Genomic DNA, 17,038 nt, shown 5'->3' with positions numbered 1-17,038 from the left:
TTACCGCCAATGTAAATATATCATCAACACAGCACGAAAGCTTATCTTTCGTAGCTGACTTTTCAAATTTGAACAAATTATATTTTTTTCTCGTCCAAATTTGCTTTTTCCAATTGCCCAACAATTTGAAAAATTCTACGGCTCCTTCTGTGTAAAAAAGATGCATCGGCAACTGTCTATATTTGCATAAAAAGTGAAATTTCTTTCTCTTCTGGAGATGAATAAAGTTTTGATTTGATTTACATAACGAAGCAAAGTGCCAATTTTAATGACTTCGTTATATCGAGGCCTAATTCTATTGACAATGCATATTTGTATCTAATTATGCTAACTATCACATTTACCCTGAACACCCGGTATATATATATATATATTGTCATTGTGCTCAAATCAGTTGTCCAAGTTGCCTTATTGTGCTCGAGCAGACCAGGCCTACTCGCTACCCAACCCCAACAAGTACAGCAAACACTTCATGCTACAGAGAAGCTGATTCATTATTGTCACTTTCAGAATTCGTGAAAATTTCATCAATTCTTTGTTTCTTCCATTTGCAGATGGACCTGCCACGCTGGCTTGTCTCGTCATGGCTGCCATGCTGAGACAAAGTTAGGTTAGCCACTCTCAGAGAGCATTGAGACATGCTCTACCTGCTGTCACAATTTGAACTTACAAATTTTTTCTGTTTAGATCAGCTCTCCATAGTTCGTACAATGGGTATGCAATGTTTTCTTTTTTTTTCAACAAGTTACTGTGGGAAAGGTAGGCTGAAACCACAAAATGAGTCCTCAACAAGTTATCTTGGGAGCGGCAGTGTTAAGTTAGCAAATTTGTGCCCAATTAAAAATATAAATTACATAGGCAACATAGAAAAATAGCCGTTGACATAAAGCCCTCTATATTAATTCTCAGCGGCATTCAGTTGAGAAAGCCGGTACTGAATTATTGTTTCCACACAACCTTGAATGGTTGTGAAGGAAAGCTTTTCTCTTCCAAGACTCACACCCAGATGGTGTTCTTCTAGAGTCCTGCACATTTATTTCTGCCACCATGAGCAATGCATGCAAGTACTCACTGCATTGTCGGGATGGAAGATGTACGAGGCTGGCGAGTTGTCAATTATCACCACCCGGTGCAGGTCCCGGCCCAGTCGACCAAGGTCCTGCACAGGTGGAAAACGCTGTAAGGATCACAGACGTTGGGATACATCCTAACAACACTTGGGTGATTGTCAACTATATCTTCGTGAGTAAGCTCCCAAACCCTGGATATCCTAAGTAAACTTTCAGTGGGCTAAAGCTGTAATACAAGACGAAACATATCTCTCAGCAGATTAAACACCAAACACCAAATTATGCAGCATTCAAAGGATTACATTATGAACTGTGACTGAAATTTTGAAGCCTTCAAAGTAAAAGGTTCGCTTAAACATGCTTCAAGTGAGCTCACGACACCGACTTAGTTTCAAATGAGCTTGCTACTGGTGCGATGATGATGTATGCTCAATGCAGTGAAATCGTCTTTGAATGATGTATGCTTGTAAGGCAAGCCATGTGCACAAATCTCTGCATCACTGGTTGCCAGCTTCTCTGCGAAAATGTCGGCAATGTCAGTAGGATACGGGACAGGCATCCCCAAGTATACAACACTTATTTTTGGTTGCATAAGCAATCCTCGATCCTACTGCCCCTACGTCGAATGGCAGTGTCCTCCGTTGCCCGAGATGCAGGTTTTTTTAAAAAACAATGCAGGATCCCCTGCTGGCACATTTTTATTCTTTCCAGAAGGGCACACGGGAGCAGTAGCACGCTACGCTCCCGTCCACTGCAGCGGGTAGTGTGACCGCTACTAGGCAAGGCAACCTTGATGGCTGCACATGTGAGCAGCTTGTCACAATAGTCATACCATATCGATTCGCTGCATCGTGCCACAAGACGCAAAATGTTCACAATAATTTGATGAAATAGTTCTGTGGAGGCCCACAAGGTGGAGAGAGGTAATTAATAAAGGGAAAATTAGACATCCACCTGTTCATAGCAATTGCTACAAAGCAAACCCATACGGGTTCCTCGAAAGAAAAGCCTCGCAGTTGAAGAAAAATTTGTCCTGGTCTGGGACTCGAAACCAGGACCACTGCCTTTCCGGGGCAGCCGCTCTACCATCTGAACTAACCAGGCGGCTAGCAGGTGGCAGGGCGAAGTCGAATTTGTCAACAACTCGAAGGAAAGGAAAGCAATTGCTACGAACGGGTGGATGTCTAATTTTCCCTTTATTGTTTACAATAATGCATGAACATGGCACGAAGTTCCAGCTGGCCACGTATGTTAAGTCTTACACATTAAGAAGTATTATCTGATTGTTTCATACACCAACTCTGCTGCACTGTAGCCGATGTCACGTTTTAAAGTGGGCTGGACTTGCATAAATCGTAGAACCTGCACCCAGTTGTTGCTGTGAGGACCAGTTTAACAGTCGCCAGACTTGGGCACTACAAACAAGTGAAGTGCACAAGTCACACAGGGATGATCGCATGTCTGCAAGTACTACACTAACGAGTGCTAAAAACAGCTGAACATTCAAACTTAGGTCCACAACCCATCATCCACAGAGGAGCTTGTATCCCTGCCACTGGTCATTTGAGCCCAAATGGGAGAAGGCACAGCATGATCAGAGCCTCTGCTGCAAACCTGATGTTATTGCTTTGGCAATTACCAAACCTCTAAAAAAAAGCAAATGCAACAGAACGCTCCCTTTCACAACTTGGTTACAAACAACAGGGCCCAGTGAGCAGTCCTTGCCATACTGCTGATGAAAATTGCAGATTCAAGTAGCCTTCTGTATACAGTAATCCCTCGTTATAACGAAATTGCTTTACTCGAAATGTCTTTCGGTCCTGGTCCGAACGCATGCATTTTAAGCCACATTACCCGAAGCACACAAAGAGCTTAACCCACTTAGAGGGAAGTGGAGAGAGAAGGCATCGCCACTCGGCGGCGGCAATCCTTTTGCGCATGCAGTGTCAAATTAATACAACCGACAAACTAAGTCTCATGCAGGCACAGAACAGGCCACAAAAATACCAAACCCATGACTGATGACCGCCTAGTAAAGGGTACCAAGTAAGTGCCGAGTGCTCCCAGCTGTTTACTGCGGAACGAACAGAAGCTGTCAAATTCCATGGTGCAGCGCGCCTGAACTGTTAATCTTGGTCGCCATCGCATCGCTGGTGTCCCCCGTGATAGAATCCACACGAAAATGAAGTTTTCCTGATGCTTTGCGATGCCAGAAAACCGTGCTCTTTTGGATACTGAAAAGTGGCCAAAAGACCACAAGCAGACTTCTGCCGTAGCATTCCATGGGGTGTGCTCGATGAGCCAAGTTTTACTGCTCTAAAGAGCACTTCTGACACTGAAACATGCTGAAAAGCATAAAAGAAGTGTCCCTCTGATTAAAAGTGCCATGTTCGACGCGAGGAGCTAGTACGTTAACAAATCGGGAGAACAACTTTGGGGTAGCTGGTCCAGAAATTTGCTTGCCGCTCGCTATAATCAGCCTGCGTCACAATAAAACACCACCCCCAGCTTCATTGCACTTTTGATGGTGCCAATCGACTGATAACTTGCCAAAAACACGAAAAATCCAAGCATCGCCAGCGGCGAGTCAGATTGTCAAAATGGCACGTCAACACAAGCTGGTGTTTCCCCGGCGTTTTCCTTGGGCTGGTCATGCTCAATTTGGGCTATCTGACTTTAGAAATGGTCTAAACGCATGGTAGGGTCACTGAATTTTGTTCCTAGACCTTTGTCAATGGCGCAGACGTGACGGTGCATGAACACTGACACTCGAACTGTAGAATTAGCACAGTGTTGTCGAAAACGGTGCGCTGAACAATGCTTGTTTTGCCAACTTCACGGCTGCACACCTCATGAAAAAATTGCCCAGTGATCATGCAAAGCTCCTACTGCAAAACCATTCAGTTTTCACGATTGCGATGCATACACACAACAAGCGGCTAAATATTTTTTGAGCACAACAAACAAGCTCAGACTCGAACTGCGGCATTTACGGCGCTCTCCAATGCGATACTCTCGTAGACTTTTCCGACTTCTGCATCCCCCTTATAAAAGCGGCCACTGCCTTCACCTCCTCATTTGCTCTCCAGTCTGCAAGCCATTTGGACACCAGTCACTCCTCTCACTCACCTTCATGTCAACTCCTCACTGCCACTTTCGACATTGCTGTTCCTTTAAAGCTGCCCTCTTCCAGTCTGACCTCCCGAGCACAATCGTTCACCATCACCATCACCAGTGTGCACTGACGAGGAAAGCAAGATGCCCTATCAACATTTTGAAGCTTCTGCCTTCAGCATCGCCCGCAGTGTTCAGCCACTTTGGCACCGACGGCGTGTGCATTTGGATCCGTGCTGCAGGCCATATGATTGTGTGTTATTCGGAGTGCTTCGTCAGGCGTGCCTCACGTGTGCTTTTGTGGTCTACAGCGAGAAATGGCTCCGTCAGCCTCCGGGCAAAAGTGTCAGACTTAGGAGCAGAAAGTTCTGCTGATAAAAAGAAGTGGAAAAAGGCAGCCAACAGAAAACTGACATGAAGGAAATAAACAAGGAAGCTGTGCTGGATGGTTTTGAAAAGAACTTCTCGGTAAACAGAAAGAAGAATTGCGATTTGAAATACCCCGAAGTGGAAGGTGCACTTCTAAGTGGCTGAAGCATGCCAGGAGTGCAAATCTCCCCGTACATGGACCTGCACTTATTGCAGAAGCTGAAGCTCTCGTCCTTCAACCATGAGAATACTGCTTTTGTGACGCCCGAAGGACTTAATCAATTTCAGTTGCTTCCCTTCGGTTTGTGTCCTACGCCAGCAACGTTTCAATGACTAATGGACACGGTACTCTCAGGCCTCAAATGGCAAACATGCCTGGTGTATGCCAATGACGTGATTGTTTTCTCTGCCATGTTCGAGGAACACTTACGGAGACTGAAGACAGTCGTTGAAGCAATACGCTCAGCTAGGTCTCACTTTGAAACCTAAAAGGGGTCATTTTGGTTTTGAAGAACTTCAATTCTTCGGTCACATCGTTAGTCGTGAAGGCATCCGACCTGACTGTGATAAAATCACTGCCATTGTTAATTACCCAACGCGATCTGATAAAATGGCCGCAGGACGTTCTCTGGGCCTTTGCGCCTACTACCAACAGTTTATCGTGGAATTGTCTCGCATTGCGTGGCCATTAACACATCTCACCAGAGAAGATGTCCTCAGGTAGGACGAAGACCAGCAACAAGCATTTCACGACATATGGCAACAGCTGCAGACGCCTCCTGTGCTCGCACACTTTGATGAAGATGCCCTGACAATTTTTCATACTGACGCTAGTACTGTCGGCCTTGGCATAGTGCTTGTACAGCAGCAGGACAGTACCAAAAGAGTGCTTACGCCAGTAGGACGTTATCAAGATCGGAGGCTAACTACTCCACCACAAAAAAAGAATGTCTTGCACTGGTATGGGCCGTCCTGCAATTTCGCTCACGGCCGCTGTTTCAACGTTGTCAGTGATCACCATGCACTTTGCTGGCTCACTAATTTTAAAACATCCAGCTGGTCGGCTTGCACGCTGGAGTCTACTGCTCCAGGAGTTCGACTTCACTGTTGTGTACAAATCGGGGAAACGGCACACCGATGCCGACTGCCTTTCTCGGTCTCCTTTTGAGACTGCAGTGCATGACAATGATGACGCAGATTTTCTAGGCATGCTAGATACTGCCGCTGTTTCACGCTAGCACATGACAGAGAACTGGTTCCTCTTATCGATTACTTCGAGGGAAGAACAAGCATTATGCCGAGGTTATTTGCCAGGGGGCTGCCTTCATTTTGCTTGCGCCATGACGTTCTCTATAAAAACAACTTTTCACCTAGCTGCTGCAACTACTCGTCATTCTCGCATCTCTCCGCGACAAGGCCCTACATGCCTGTCACAACGAGCCGATCGCTGGTCACTTAGGCTACACCTGCTCATTGGCAAGAATTAGGCTAAAGTACTACTGGGCGAGACTTGCGGCGATCGTGACAAGCCTGGATTTCCAGCGCCACAAAGCCCTACCTGGCAAGCCAGCTGGACTGCTGCATCCTGTTTAGATACCGCAAGAGACGTTCGAGCAAATTAGCATGAACCTTTTAGGTCCATTTCCACTGTCTACTGTCGACAATAGATGGATAATCATCGTCACAGATTATCTTACTGAATACGCCAAAACAGGTGCTATCCAACTCGGAACACCAGCCGAAGCAGTACGATTTTTCATTGAACCCGTCGCCCTAAGGCATGGCACTCCCGCAGTGGTTGTAACAGACAGAGGTGCTGCGTTCATGGCCGCGCCCCAAACCAATGGGTTGACAGAACGTTTGAATAAGACTCTGGCAGACATGATGAGTATGTACATCGACGTCGACCATAAGAACTGGGAAGAGATTTTACCTATGTTACATTTGTGTATAACACGGCTCGCCAAGAGACAACACGTGTGACACCTTTCGACCTCGTTTACGGCCGGGAAGTAACAACGTTGGACGCAATGCTGCCACATGAGTGCGGTGATGACAAGACTGGTGCCGAGGAGTTTACGCAATGCGGAGAGGAAGCCAGGCAGCTTGCGCATCTGCGAAACCAAGAACAAGAGGACTATGATGCCAGACCCTACAATACCTTCGGCACAGTCCCGTCATGTACAATGTCGGTGATCATGTGTGGGACTGGACTCCTATTCAGCGGGGGCTATCTGAGAAGCTCCTGCGAAGATACTTCGGGCCATACACAGTTCTTCACTGCATCAGCGATGTGAATTATGAAGTTGTTCCAGACAGTCATAACTGCTCCAAACGTTGGCGGCATCTGCCCGAGGTTGTGCACGTGCTCTGTGTGAAGCAATACTTTTCCTAATGACCTCAACTTTGCACCATCTGTGCACTGCCTTCGGAGGTTGGTGCATTGGGATGATGCTTTTTTTTTTCCAAAGGAAAGGCAAATGCCACATCCTATATGTTCGCCACGGGTATGTGCCAGATCATGAAAACGACACTGAAGTAGCGCATGGGTAGAAAAACTGAGACGACGACGACATCACGTTGACTGCTCTTATGAAGTGCTTTTGTACATCCTCTACACTGGCTTTCCTGTTTCCTACTAGGCCATGACAATATATATATAAATAATCACTTTGTCTTTATATGTCTGTTTGTGGTCTCTCTACTTTTCTGCCACCACTCCCAAACACGCAGTGCCATCTGCAGCCAAGTGAAGCACATTCCATATGTTCCCTTCCCGGTGTGTAGCCCAAATTTGTGGGCAGTGCTGCTGCTATGTTGAACTAGTGAAGCGGACAGCTAAGTACAGCATGTCGTGAACTAGTTAAGGGAGTGCAGGCTAATCGAATGAACCTTGGATGAATATGTCTGCCCCGGCCATGATAGCAGAGATTGAGAACATAAATTATTACATTTTTACCATCATAGACACCGCAGGACAGAGGTACTGGCATGCAGCTGCTCTAATAAGTATTGCTTGGAATGTTTTGTAGAAGCTTGTTGACAAGATAAGGCAGGTGCGGTATGGACTGCAGACATGCTGTTTACCTGACACATGCTGCTCACATGAAACCTGATAGTGAATGGCATGCCCGCATCACTTGCAGACGCTTGCTCCGTACCTTCGACATACCTGCTTCGCTAGCTGAAACTTCAATTTCTGTATTGAAACTTGACTGAACTGCACTGCGTGGCAGTGAACAATTGCCGGGCAAGTGGCAAGGAGTACTCTAAAAGCGAGCTCACAGCGTCAGATAAGGCCGTAAACGAAGGCAGATGCAGCAAGCTGAGCTTTCTGTTTCTTGCTCGTGCACCTGCATGGAGTCACTTGAGTTATGAAACATCACACACCGGTCAGCTGTGATCCAATACATTCTTCAATCAGCCTCGTACAATTTTCAGGGAAACCGATGAAGTTCAACCTTTCATGGCTTTCAGCAGTGTTCTAGATAGGCATCCATACAAGCAACAGTAGACAGAAGTTAATTTTTTTTTTTCACTGTGCAGACAGGTTCGAGTCTAGGGGCCATTCTTGCCCCTGCATGGCTGTGAACACGGAACATATGCTTCTCGGCGACACTTGCCGCATGCAGTGGCGCTGCATGTCCAATTCGAAACAGGAGCGCATGAGGCCTATGGCATACTAATGCTTTCGGTAAAAAAATGTGTGGCACGGAAGGCAGAAGTTTTTCACCACTGTCCAGATTGAATGGGTTAGAGACAGTTTTAGTTCCTTTTTCATAACAGTATTTTTTTATTCTTAAACTGACAGTGATGTCTTCCAAATCATTCCCAGTCATCTGAAAGTGCGCTGGACACAAACAGCCTAATCATGCTAACTAGATTAATAAAATTTTTGTATTGAAAAGTGGTAACGAGATTTATTTGCAAGAAAATAGTGTAAGGCATGCTTGACGGTTTCAAAACATGAAAGAGCATGATGCAACTATTTCAAAATAAAGAGCTTGCAGAGAAATTACATCATTTTTACATATACAGTAGAACCCCCCTGATACATTCCTCATTCATATGTTTTCCCACTAAAGCTCAGTCCCAGAAAAGCACTCATCGACACCTGGGTATTAGAATCCCCTTTGATACGTCCTTGTTCCTTTGCGATACATGGTAACTTTTCAAAACATGAAAGAGCATGATGCAACTATTTCAAGATAAAGAGCTTGCAGAGAAATTACATCATTTTTACATATACAGTAGAACCCCCCTGATACATTCCTCATTCATATGTTTTCCCACTAAAGCTCAGTCCCAGAAAAGCACTCATCGACACCTGGGTATTAGAATCCCCTTTGATACGTCCTTGTTCCTTTGCGATACATGGTAACTTTGGCATATAATTACCCAAAAAATACCTTCTATAACTCCAAAAATGCAAAACAAAAATGTCAACCGTGGTAGACACCTTGGCTGCGCCTTTACGACTACCACGACCTAGCAAATATTTCAAACACCTATATTCGGACTAAACCTACACGACCGCATGCTTATTAGGTCACAATATCGAGCAAAAACAGTGATATCTAGGTTTTAATATGTCACCGGCATGGTATTGGCATTGGTGGAACAGCCATTTCACCTTTCAGTGCAGGTCCTGGTGAAGGCAAAAAGCCGATTTAGTGCAGCAGCAAGCACTTTTGGTGTAGGGTCCAACGCACATGTGCTTACCATATACCGAGCAAGTATTAACTGATATAGTCGATATGTTGTAGTCAGACGTTTGCATGAAGTGTACCCTGCAAGCGCGGTCAGGAAAGGATGCGACGCTTCTCCACACTGCGATGCACAAAAGGCGCAACGGCCAGGTTTGTCAATACGGTGCAGACAAGGCACCACATATTGTCGGCAAATGGGTGTTTATTAACCCATGATGTAACATAGTGCAACAGTCACGGCTTGTGGGCAAGACCAATTGAGTATGCATGCCTGCACTGAACATGACATCATGCACATTAGGGAATTTTCAAATAAAGGCCACACACACAAAAAAAAAGGAAAAAAGAATAAGACCAAAGGCAGCGGTACTGTACATGCACGAGACGCAAATACAGCTTTGTGTTTGCGTCTGCAACGCCATTTCACCCGAATAGTGCAGCGCATCAACGAACATGGCGGCACCCATCGAAGTGGCAGCTCTTGCCATGTACCACATTCACTAATACCATTCTTAACTATGAACCGCGTGTGATTCTGATCGCAGCGGCTCTTTTGCAAAGCACTGCTATCCCCCATAAACATAGAAAAAGTTTATCTTTAATCCTAGAATGTGACATCCTCTTTTGGCAAACTCCACAATCCATGAACACCGAAATAAGGCGCCATCAAAACGGTACAGCAGCACTACAGTGTACGTCCATCAGAGAAAAATGCATGAATGACGAACCAGGCGACTCTGATGGGCCCAGTTTCTTACTATAGAGTGAGCAACTCTTGCACGGGCCTCTGCTTCCTTCTATGGTGATGATGAAAGCGTGCTGTTTGTTTTTATTTCAGTTTTGCTAGCTGCGAAGCATCGACAGAAGGAGGGTTTCGCTTTTATGCATGCTTTGGCGCAGGCTCAGCGCGATTTTCTGCTAAAATGCTGTTTTGACAGAGGACGGCACAAAGGCTCGCTTTTGATGCAGTTTGGAGCAATTGGCGTAGCTGTTTCACCAATGCATCAGCCATGTCGCTGGCACATCCTTGAAACCGAAACTAGCAACGCACCTAGTTGATCCAGTTGTTGGCCGAGCCCAAACTGCAGGGCAAGCCAGGCCACTACGTGTTGAAAGGCTGCACTTGCTAGTTGCCGTGCAAGTTCCATGTGTCTAGTGTTTGTTCATTTAAGAGTTAGATAGCGACACAGTCCCAGCAACTTCTGCAAGCAGTTTCAAGGGGCGCCAACTCTACTCAAGATGTGTGCACTGGTGAGGGTGTTATTAAGTGAAGGTAGCTGTGGACAACGACTGCTGCGAAGAAACCCGTAATCATTAAGCTATCTCAGCTCGGTTAACTTCTGTCATGTTACCAGGGGACGAAGATTTGGTACATGAATTGACTGTACTTGCGCCTATCTGTAGTAGCATCATTACAGTGGTTGAAATACGGACTAACCAGGTCACAGGCAAATGTGTGTGCATGGAGCAATGCACTGATAAACTTGGGCCATATTCTTAAACAATCACTTCCGAAGGCACTATTTTCTGTTTCGTAGCCCCAGACGCATCGACAGGCAAAAGCAATCCTGGCACTGTGGTAAAATAGAATGCTTGGCACTGTGGCAAGAATGCCGTCACTCATAGACGCTAATGCATCTGGCACTAGTCGCACAAAATCTTGCGAAAGTGAAGGTATCCCTGAAAGTAATTATCTGAGGATATGCCTTTTTGGGCCACTTGTAGAATAAGACTCATTCTCTGTCGAACCCAACACTTCAGACTCCCAATTAGTTGGACTTTTAGTCATCCCCATCATTTCTTCATTATCTGTGAGTGATTATAAATCCTTTAATTAGAGGCTGAACCATGCATTGCGTCTTTGTTTTGATATTTAACATCATATTCACTGGATTCTAAGTGCATGTTCACATAATATGTTTCCGGGGTATTAAGTTATTTCTCACACGGTTTTGTGAAAAACATATCTGGGATTTCTACAGTACATATATATTTTTTCCATTCAAGCCAGCCTTTGCTGGCACTCTGTTTTATGTCCAAATACTGACAATCACAAATAAGACGTGATGGGTCAAGAAATCTTCAACACAATGCAGCCTAGACACCACTTAGCACCTGTGATGTGATGGATTGACAGATGGATGCTACGAGTGTCCCCTTTGGAGCGACGGGGGGGGGGGGGGGGGTTGCGCCATCGAGTTCTTGTTACTGTATTGCCTAATGTCCTAGCTATGTTAAAAAAAAATGAAAAATTCCCATCAAACTTTCTGAACCCCTATTGGGAATTTTGTTTTTGTGCGCCCTCCGTTGTTTGTCATTTCCCCACTTCCCCCAATCTCTCATTGCCTCTTACTAATCTCTATTGCAGACATGTTTACTTTCCTCCTGCGCTCGCTGAACCCAAGGGCTCCAAGAAGAGAGGTGCCAAAATGCTCCATCGTTTCCCTAGCTTTACCACAGCAAGCACATGCTTCTTCTTCCTTGTTGTATCTCGCTTTATACAGTCGAACCCACTTATAACGATACTGGTTTTAACAATACATTGGTTATAACAATGAGAAGTGGCTGCACTGTCAACATTTGTATGCTTTTCATGGTGAAATAACCCACTTACTACAATGCCCGATGCCACATTATCAGCTATAATGTTGAAATTTGGCTCATGGGTGTCCGAGCTGATATGTAGTGAAAATGCGAAATCCTTGAAAAGAAAAAAAGAAAACAAGAAATTCGAGCCGCTGCACGATGGGTCGCTTCTCCAAAAGCTGCCGCGCATTCATTTTCTAGCCATCTCCGTGTGCCTCTTTCCCGTCGCCCTTCCACCCCTCCATACACGAACGGGCTGCACGCACAGCTCATCTGCGCCCACAGCTCTACACCGCCCCACCCTCCGTAACACGAATGGACCGCGCCAACTATGCTGCTCGCATGTTGCTCGCTGGCTCCTCATTCAGCGCAGTTCTGGAAAAAGCTTAATCGCTCGCATTCAGCTTTGTTGTTTGAGTCAAAATTGTTCCTGGCCACGCGGTTTCTCGCCGCCGAAACAAAAGATGGCTGATCCACCCGCTGATCACCGGCAATGCACGACGTTGCCGATGCAAAGAAAGCGCACGGCTTAGATTTAAGAACTAAGTGCTTCTAACCGATGAGGCAATCGTCGCGAACGTGCTTGCATCAGATAGAGACGGAAGCGATGATGCGGTAGGGCAGGCTACCTCAACATTGTCCTTACAGTAGGTCCAGGAGATGATTCTGCCCCCTCCGGAGCTTCGTTTTCGCGAGCAACCTTCGGCTGCACTGCGTGGAGCATCTGGATGCCTTGGAGAAGGATGTCGGCAAGCTTCGCGTAAAGCATGCAAGGCTGACACAGGGTTTTCTCATGCAAGCCAGTGAAAAGTACGCTTGTGGTGATATCACTTTAGCGTTTCTTCTAGATTTCTCAAGCTGATGGGCTGCCGCGGCATCCTTCTCGCAATTCTTAAAAGGCCCCTTTTGGGGCCACCAAAGCGATGCCTCGGCGGTGCCCGCACATCACTTGCCACCCGTGACCCCTCTTTGCAGTTGTTATAGCAGTGCCATTCTTTAACGCCGACAGCCACGGCTTGTTACACATGATCGGAGCGCCCAGGAAGCAGTTAACCCTTTGACGGTCAATGTCGTAAATATATGGCGCCGCGAACAATTCTGAAAATGGTCGATGCGGTATATTTACGGCGCCGTCTGTACGTTTAAAAAGCGCGCCTATTTCCTATCGTTTTCTTTTCTGTCATGTGCTGCCACTATGTGGGGATACAGGGAACTTTTTTCGCGCGCCTACCTCTCTCGGTTTTCGCTGCATGGTTTGTTTTAGCGCTAGTTTGCTCCCACGCGTGTACATACTACCGCTTGTGCATTGGCGCGTGCGCGGACGGGCGGCCATTTGGATTTTGTTTCGCGGGCGGTTTCGGCTTTTTGCACTTGCGAAACTGATGGCTATCTCCTTCCTAATTGCTCAAAGGCCAACCGCTTGTTTCTCGCTCGTTTAGTGCTTACAGGGGTGCGCATAGGAAGGATGCCGCCGTGCATGCGTTTCCATTTCTTTTCTTTTTTTTAAGACTGGCGAAAACTGATTGCCCTAGCTGGTTGGTGATAAGATGAAGATTAGCAGAAGTTTGTCACACGTGTTGCTTTTTTTGATGGGCACACAACCAAACAGTTTTCTTGAGTGCGCGCAGCTACGCAGTTCGATTACACTATAGACGTACGTATTAGTGTAAGAGCAGGAACATTTGAGGCTTGCAAAATATTCTCGTGTGTGGATTTTCAAAACGCCTTGAACTATGTGCATAAAAATGCATAAAATTTTTAATGATAGTAAGTTCAAGAATGAAGAGTGCATATATACCAACGCAAAATATCTTTTTCTCACTTTACAGTCACCCTAAAAAAATTACGGTAAATTTTTTTCGAAATAAGTCTAAGAAGAATCGGAATCTGCAATAAAAAAAATTGGAGGACGCTTTAGCTTCGCCTTCAAGAGTGGAACGCGATAGCGTTATCGCACCCCGTTCGCACCGCCCACTCATTCGCTCGGCATGCTCTTGAGTCACACAATCACGAAACGTGCGCCTGAGCAAGCGGAATGAACCAAAGAACTCGGTGTCGCGAAGGGAGAAACAATCTACGCGAGCCAAACGTTGTAATTGGCACAGACAGCCGGGCCGCAACGCGCCATGAAGGTGGACACGATCATGGGGCTGACGTTTCGATGGGATCGTCCCCTATCTCGCTTGGGAGCACCACACGGATGCATGGCTCCTCGCCAGCAGCACGGCACATATCGCAGGGGATGCTTTCCCACCAGACGCGCTATAGCGCAGCGATCATGTCAGAGGCGTCCCGCATCGAACGCTGCACGCAAGAATCGCGCTGTGAGCGGAAAGAGGAGCCACGTCACGCGGGCGAGTGGCGCGCCACCTGTCGGGGCAGCGCCGTACATTGCGAGATGTGGGTCTTCTGTGTTTGCCGCAAGATGGCTCTGCGTGTGCACAGAGCACAGAAGAAATGTCATAATGTCATTAGCCATAAAGTAGTGCAACAGGGTCACGTTGCATGTTCCTTGAACTCAATGCCACATTACATGAAGGAAACCGTTACTCCTATTTTTCTCCTATCTTTTTTTACTCATAACTAATGTCGTGAGTACTTTCTTATTCCTTTAATTTAGGATCTCCAAACTGACTGATGATGCATCCTGGTTCTGCCCACAGCTAAAACTATGCAAGTAGAAAGCTCGTGTAGCCTTGTATACACGCACTTGATAAAGGCCGGCCCTCTGGCCAAAACGTCAAGAAGAGAAACGAACTATGCTCTCTTTCTTCAAATATACATGTCCTTTTTAGTCACGGCAAAGACATTTGCGTACGCTATTTATTTTCCCATTTCAGTGATGGTGATAAGGAATTGACCAGCAACATTAAGCCTTTGGTAAATTGAACACTCTATTTACCTAAAGTACTATCAGCCTCAAAAGTAACGTGAACAGCGGAGCGCGTGGCCCAAGCATAGGTGAAGGTATAGTGCGCGATGTCCAATCATCACCACTGACAGGCACCCTCATCTGGTTTGGTCGTAATGCGCAATCCCCTTAGAGTAAGATATTTTCGCTTCTGTTCTGGTACTTATACTTTGAAAGGGAGAAAATAAAAATAAAACAGAAGCTAAAATATTACAGTTTATGGTGGGTAATGTCGCACAGTTCACCGAAACCATAAGTGCTATCGGCATCAAATAAGACGTGAACAGTGGTGGGCGTGGTGCAGTTTGCGTCGTCATCATTAGAGACAAGATTCACTCATGCGCCACATTCATTCTTCCGACTGCCGAACTTGCGGTATCACTGGCAGCCATAACGGTGGCCGGCGTGCCGTGCATGTTTGGCCGTTTCACTTCTAAACAAACACAATGCAGTCAAACCAGATGTGCACGCCTGTCAATGGTTATGACTGGATGGCGCGCACCGCTGTTCACGTTTCATTTGACGCTGATAGTACAGTAAAACCTCCTTAAACCGTACTTGCTCAAACAGTAGTTTTATTTTAAAAGTCGTCAGTCAAATCCCCGACTGAGTGGCCATTGAACATAATGCATTTTGTATATGCATAAACCGTACTAACTTATTGCGTGCGTATCGGTTAAGACGTAGTGTTTCCACTTTTCGTCGCATAATCACGGTGGTGCATCGCCTTCATCGGGTGGCCCGGCAGAACAGCAAGCCTCAGAGATCCCAACAACGGCCTCCAAGCGCCCTGTGCGTTTGGAAGTGAAGCCACATAAACATCATTTCGGCGCTGTGCCACAGAGCATTGTGGCGTCGTGCAAGCTGGAACTCGTGTCATGCCGAAGCTCGGATAAAAAAACACCAGGTACTCAGCATAGCAGAAAAATTGGACATCGTTCATGCTATTAAATGTGGCACGAAAAAGTCTGCGCTGGTATGCGACAGGGATCTACCATTGACTACGGTGTGCAGCATATGGAATGCGAAGTTGCTCAGCAGCGTTGCCGAGACTGTGAAAAGATATCGGCTACGAGGTTTGACTTTTCGCCAACGTTGCCTCTGTTGTTGCTGAAGTGTCCCCTAACAACAGTGACGAGGACAACATGGAAAGCGACAGCACAGGCAATTCAGGCCCTACAGTGGCAGAAGCTGTGCGTTACGTCAGCCTCCTGAATGCAATCGTCACGACAAGAACAGCACCCCGTAATGAAAAAGGCACCCCGCAACTTATGCAGTGCTACCGCGCTCGTGCATGGAGAATATGCAATGCCAACAAGGGAGATGCCCTGTGCGTGTTCGCTGAGAAGAGGCTGAAAAGATAGCTCGCAGCTTCAGTAAGTTTGAGGCTGCTGCTGCTTGGCCATTGCAGCATCAAACGAAAATAACAAACTTTTGTCGCATGATCAGAAGCCAACAAACAAAGATACCATGGAAAAAATAGGGAAAATTACTTGTACTACTAATTGGCAGTGCAGCGGTGGCGTAGAGGTAGAACACCCGCCTCGCGTGCAAGAGTTCCGTGGTTCGAATCCCGGTGCCGGCAATTTTCCACCGGATTAAAAAAAAAAAAAGAAATCCGCATGTTGTTAAAATTGCATAAACAGGCCTGGAGTGTGGCCTGATCCCGGTGACCAGAACCGGTAACGTACTCCCACACCAGAGCAGGATTGGCCACCCTGGTGCAGTACTTGGCCACAACCTCCTATATGAACACGACAATCAAACCCCGGCCCTCAGTCCCCAGCAGCTGCGAAGCAACTGACCACGGTGGCGGTCAGACCTGCGACGCTGCAGAGGGTGCTAAGAATCCCTGGCTCCGCACAGGCCGCCATTGGAATATGAACCTGGCAATGTTTAACGCTAGAACGTTATCCAGTGAGGAGAGTGTAGCAGTGCTATTGGAGGAATTAGAGGGCAGTAAATGGGATATAATAGGGCTCAGTGAAGTTAGGAGGCCAAAAGAAGCATATACAGTGCTAAAAAGCGGGCACGTCCTCTGCTACCGGGGCTTAGCGGAGAGACGAGAACTAGGAGTCAGATTCCTGATTAATAAGAACATAGCTGGTAACATACAGGAATTCTATAGCATTAACGAGAGGGTGGCAGGTCTTGTTGTGAAACTTAAGAGGTACAAAATGAAGGTTGTACAGGTATACGCCCCTACATGCAGTCATGATGACCAGGAAGTCAAAAGCTTCTATGAAGACGTGGAATCGGCGATGGGTAAAGTCAAAACA

General features: G+C 46.4%; 1 protein-coding gene across 8 annotated transcripts in view; it reads right to left on the bottom strand.

Moving 5' to 3' along the window:
- Positions 1-17,038, bottom strand: part of LOC126544208 (carboxy-terminal domain RNA polymerase II polypeptide A small phosphatase 1-like) — a 255,492-nt gene that overhangs the window by 53,593 nt on the left and 184,861 nt on the right. For 5 of the 8 annotated variants that reach the window (XM_072286050.1, XM_072286053.1, XM_072286048.1 and 2 more), the window contains one exon: positions 1,073-1,177. In XM_072286050.1, the coding sequence (XP_072142151.1) occupies positions 1,073-1,177 (105 nt within the window). The remainder of the gene's footprint in view (positions 1-1,072; positions 1,178-17,038) is intronic. The other 3 variants (XM_072286049.1, XM_072286052.1, XM_072286056.1) reach the window with 1 other exon arrangement.

Source organism: Dermacentor andersoni, chromosome 1 (assembly GCF_023375885.2).
Source record: "Dermacentor andersoni chromosome 1, qqDerAnde1_hic_scaffold, whole genome shotgun sequence".
Taxonomy (NCBI): domain Eukaryota; kingdom Metazoa; phylum Arthropoda; class Arachnida; order Ixodida; family Ixodidae; genus Dermacentor; species Dermacentor andersoni.
Note: the sequence above shows the minus strand (reverse complement) of the source record. Positions and strands in the feature narration are given on the sequence as shown.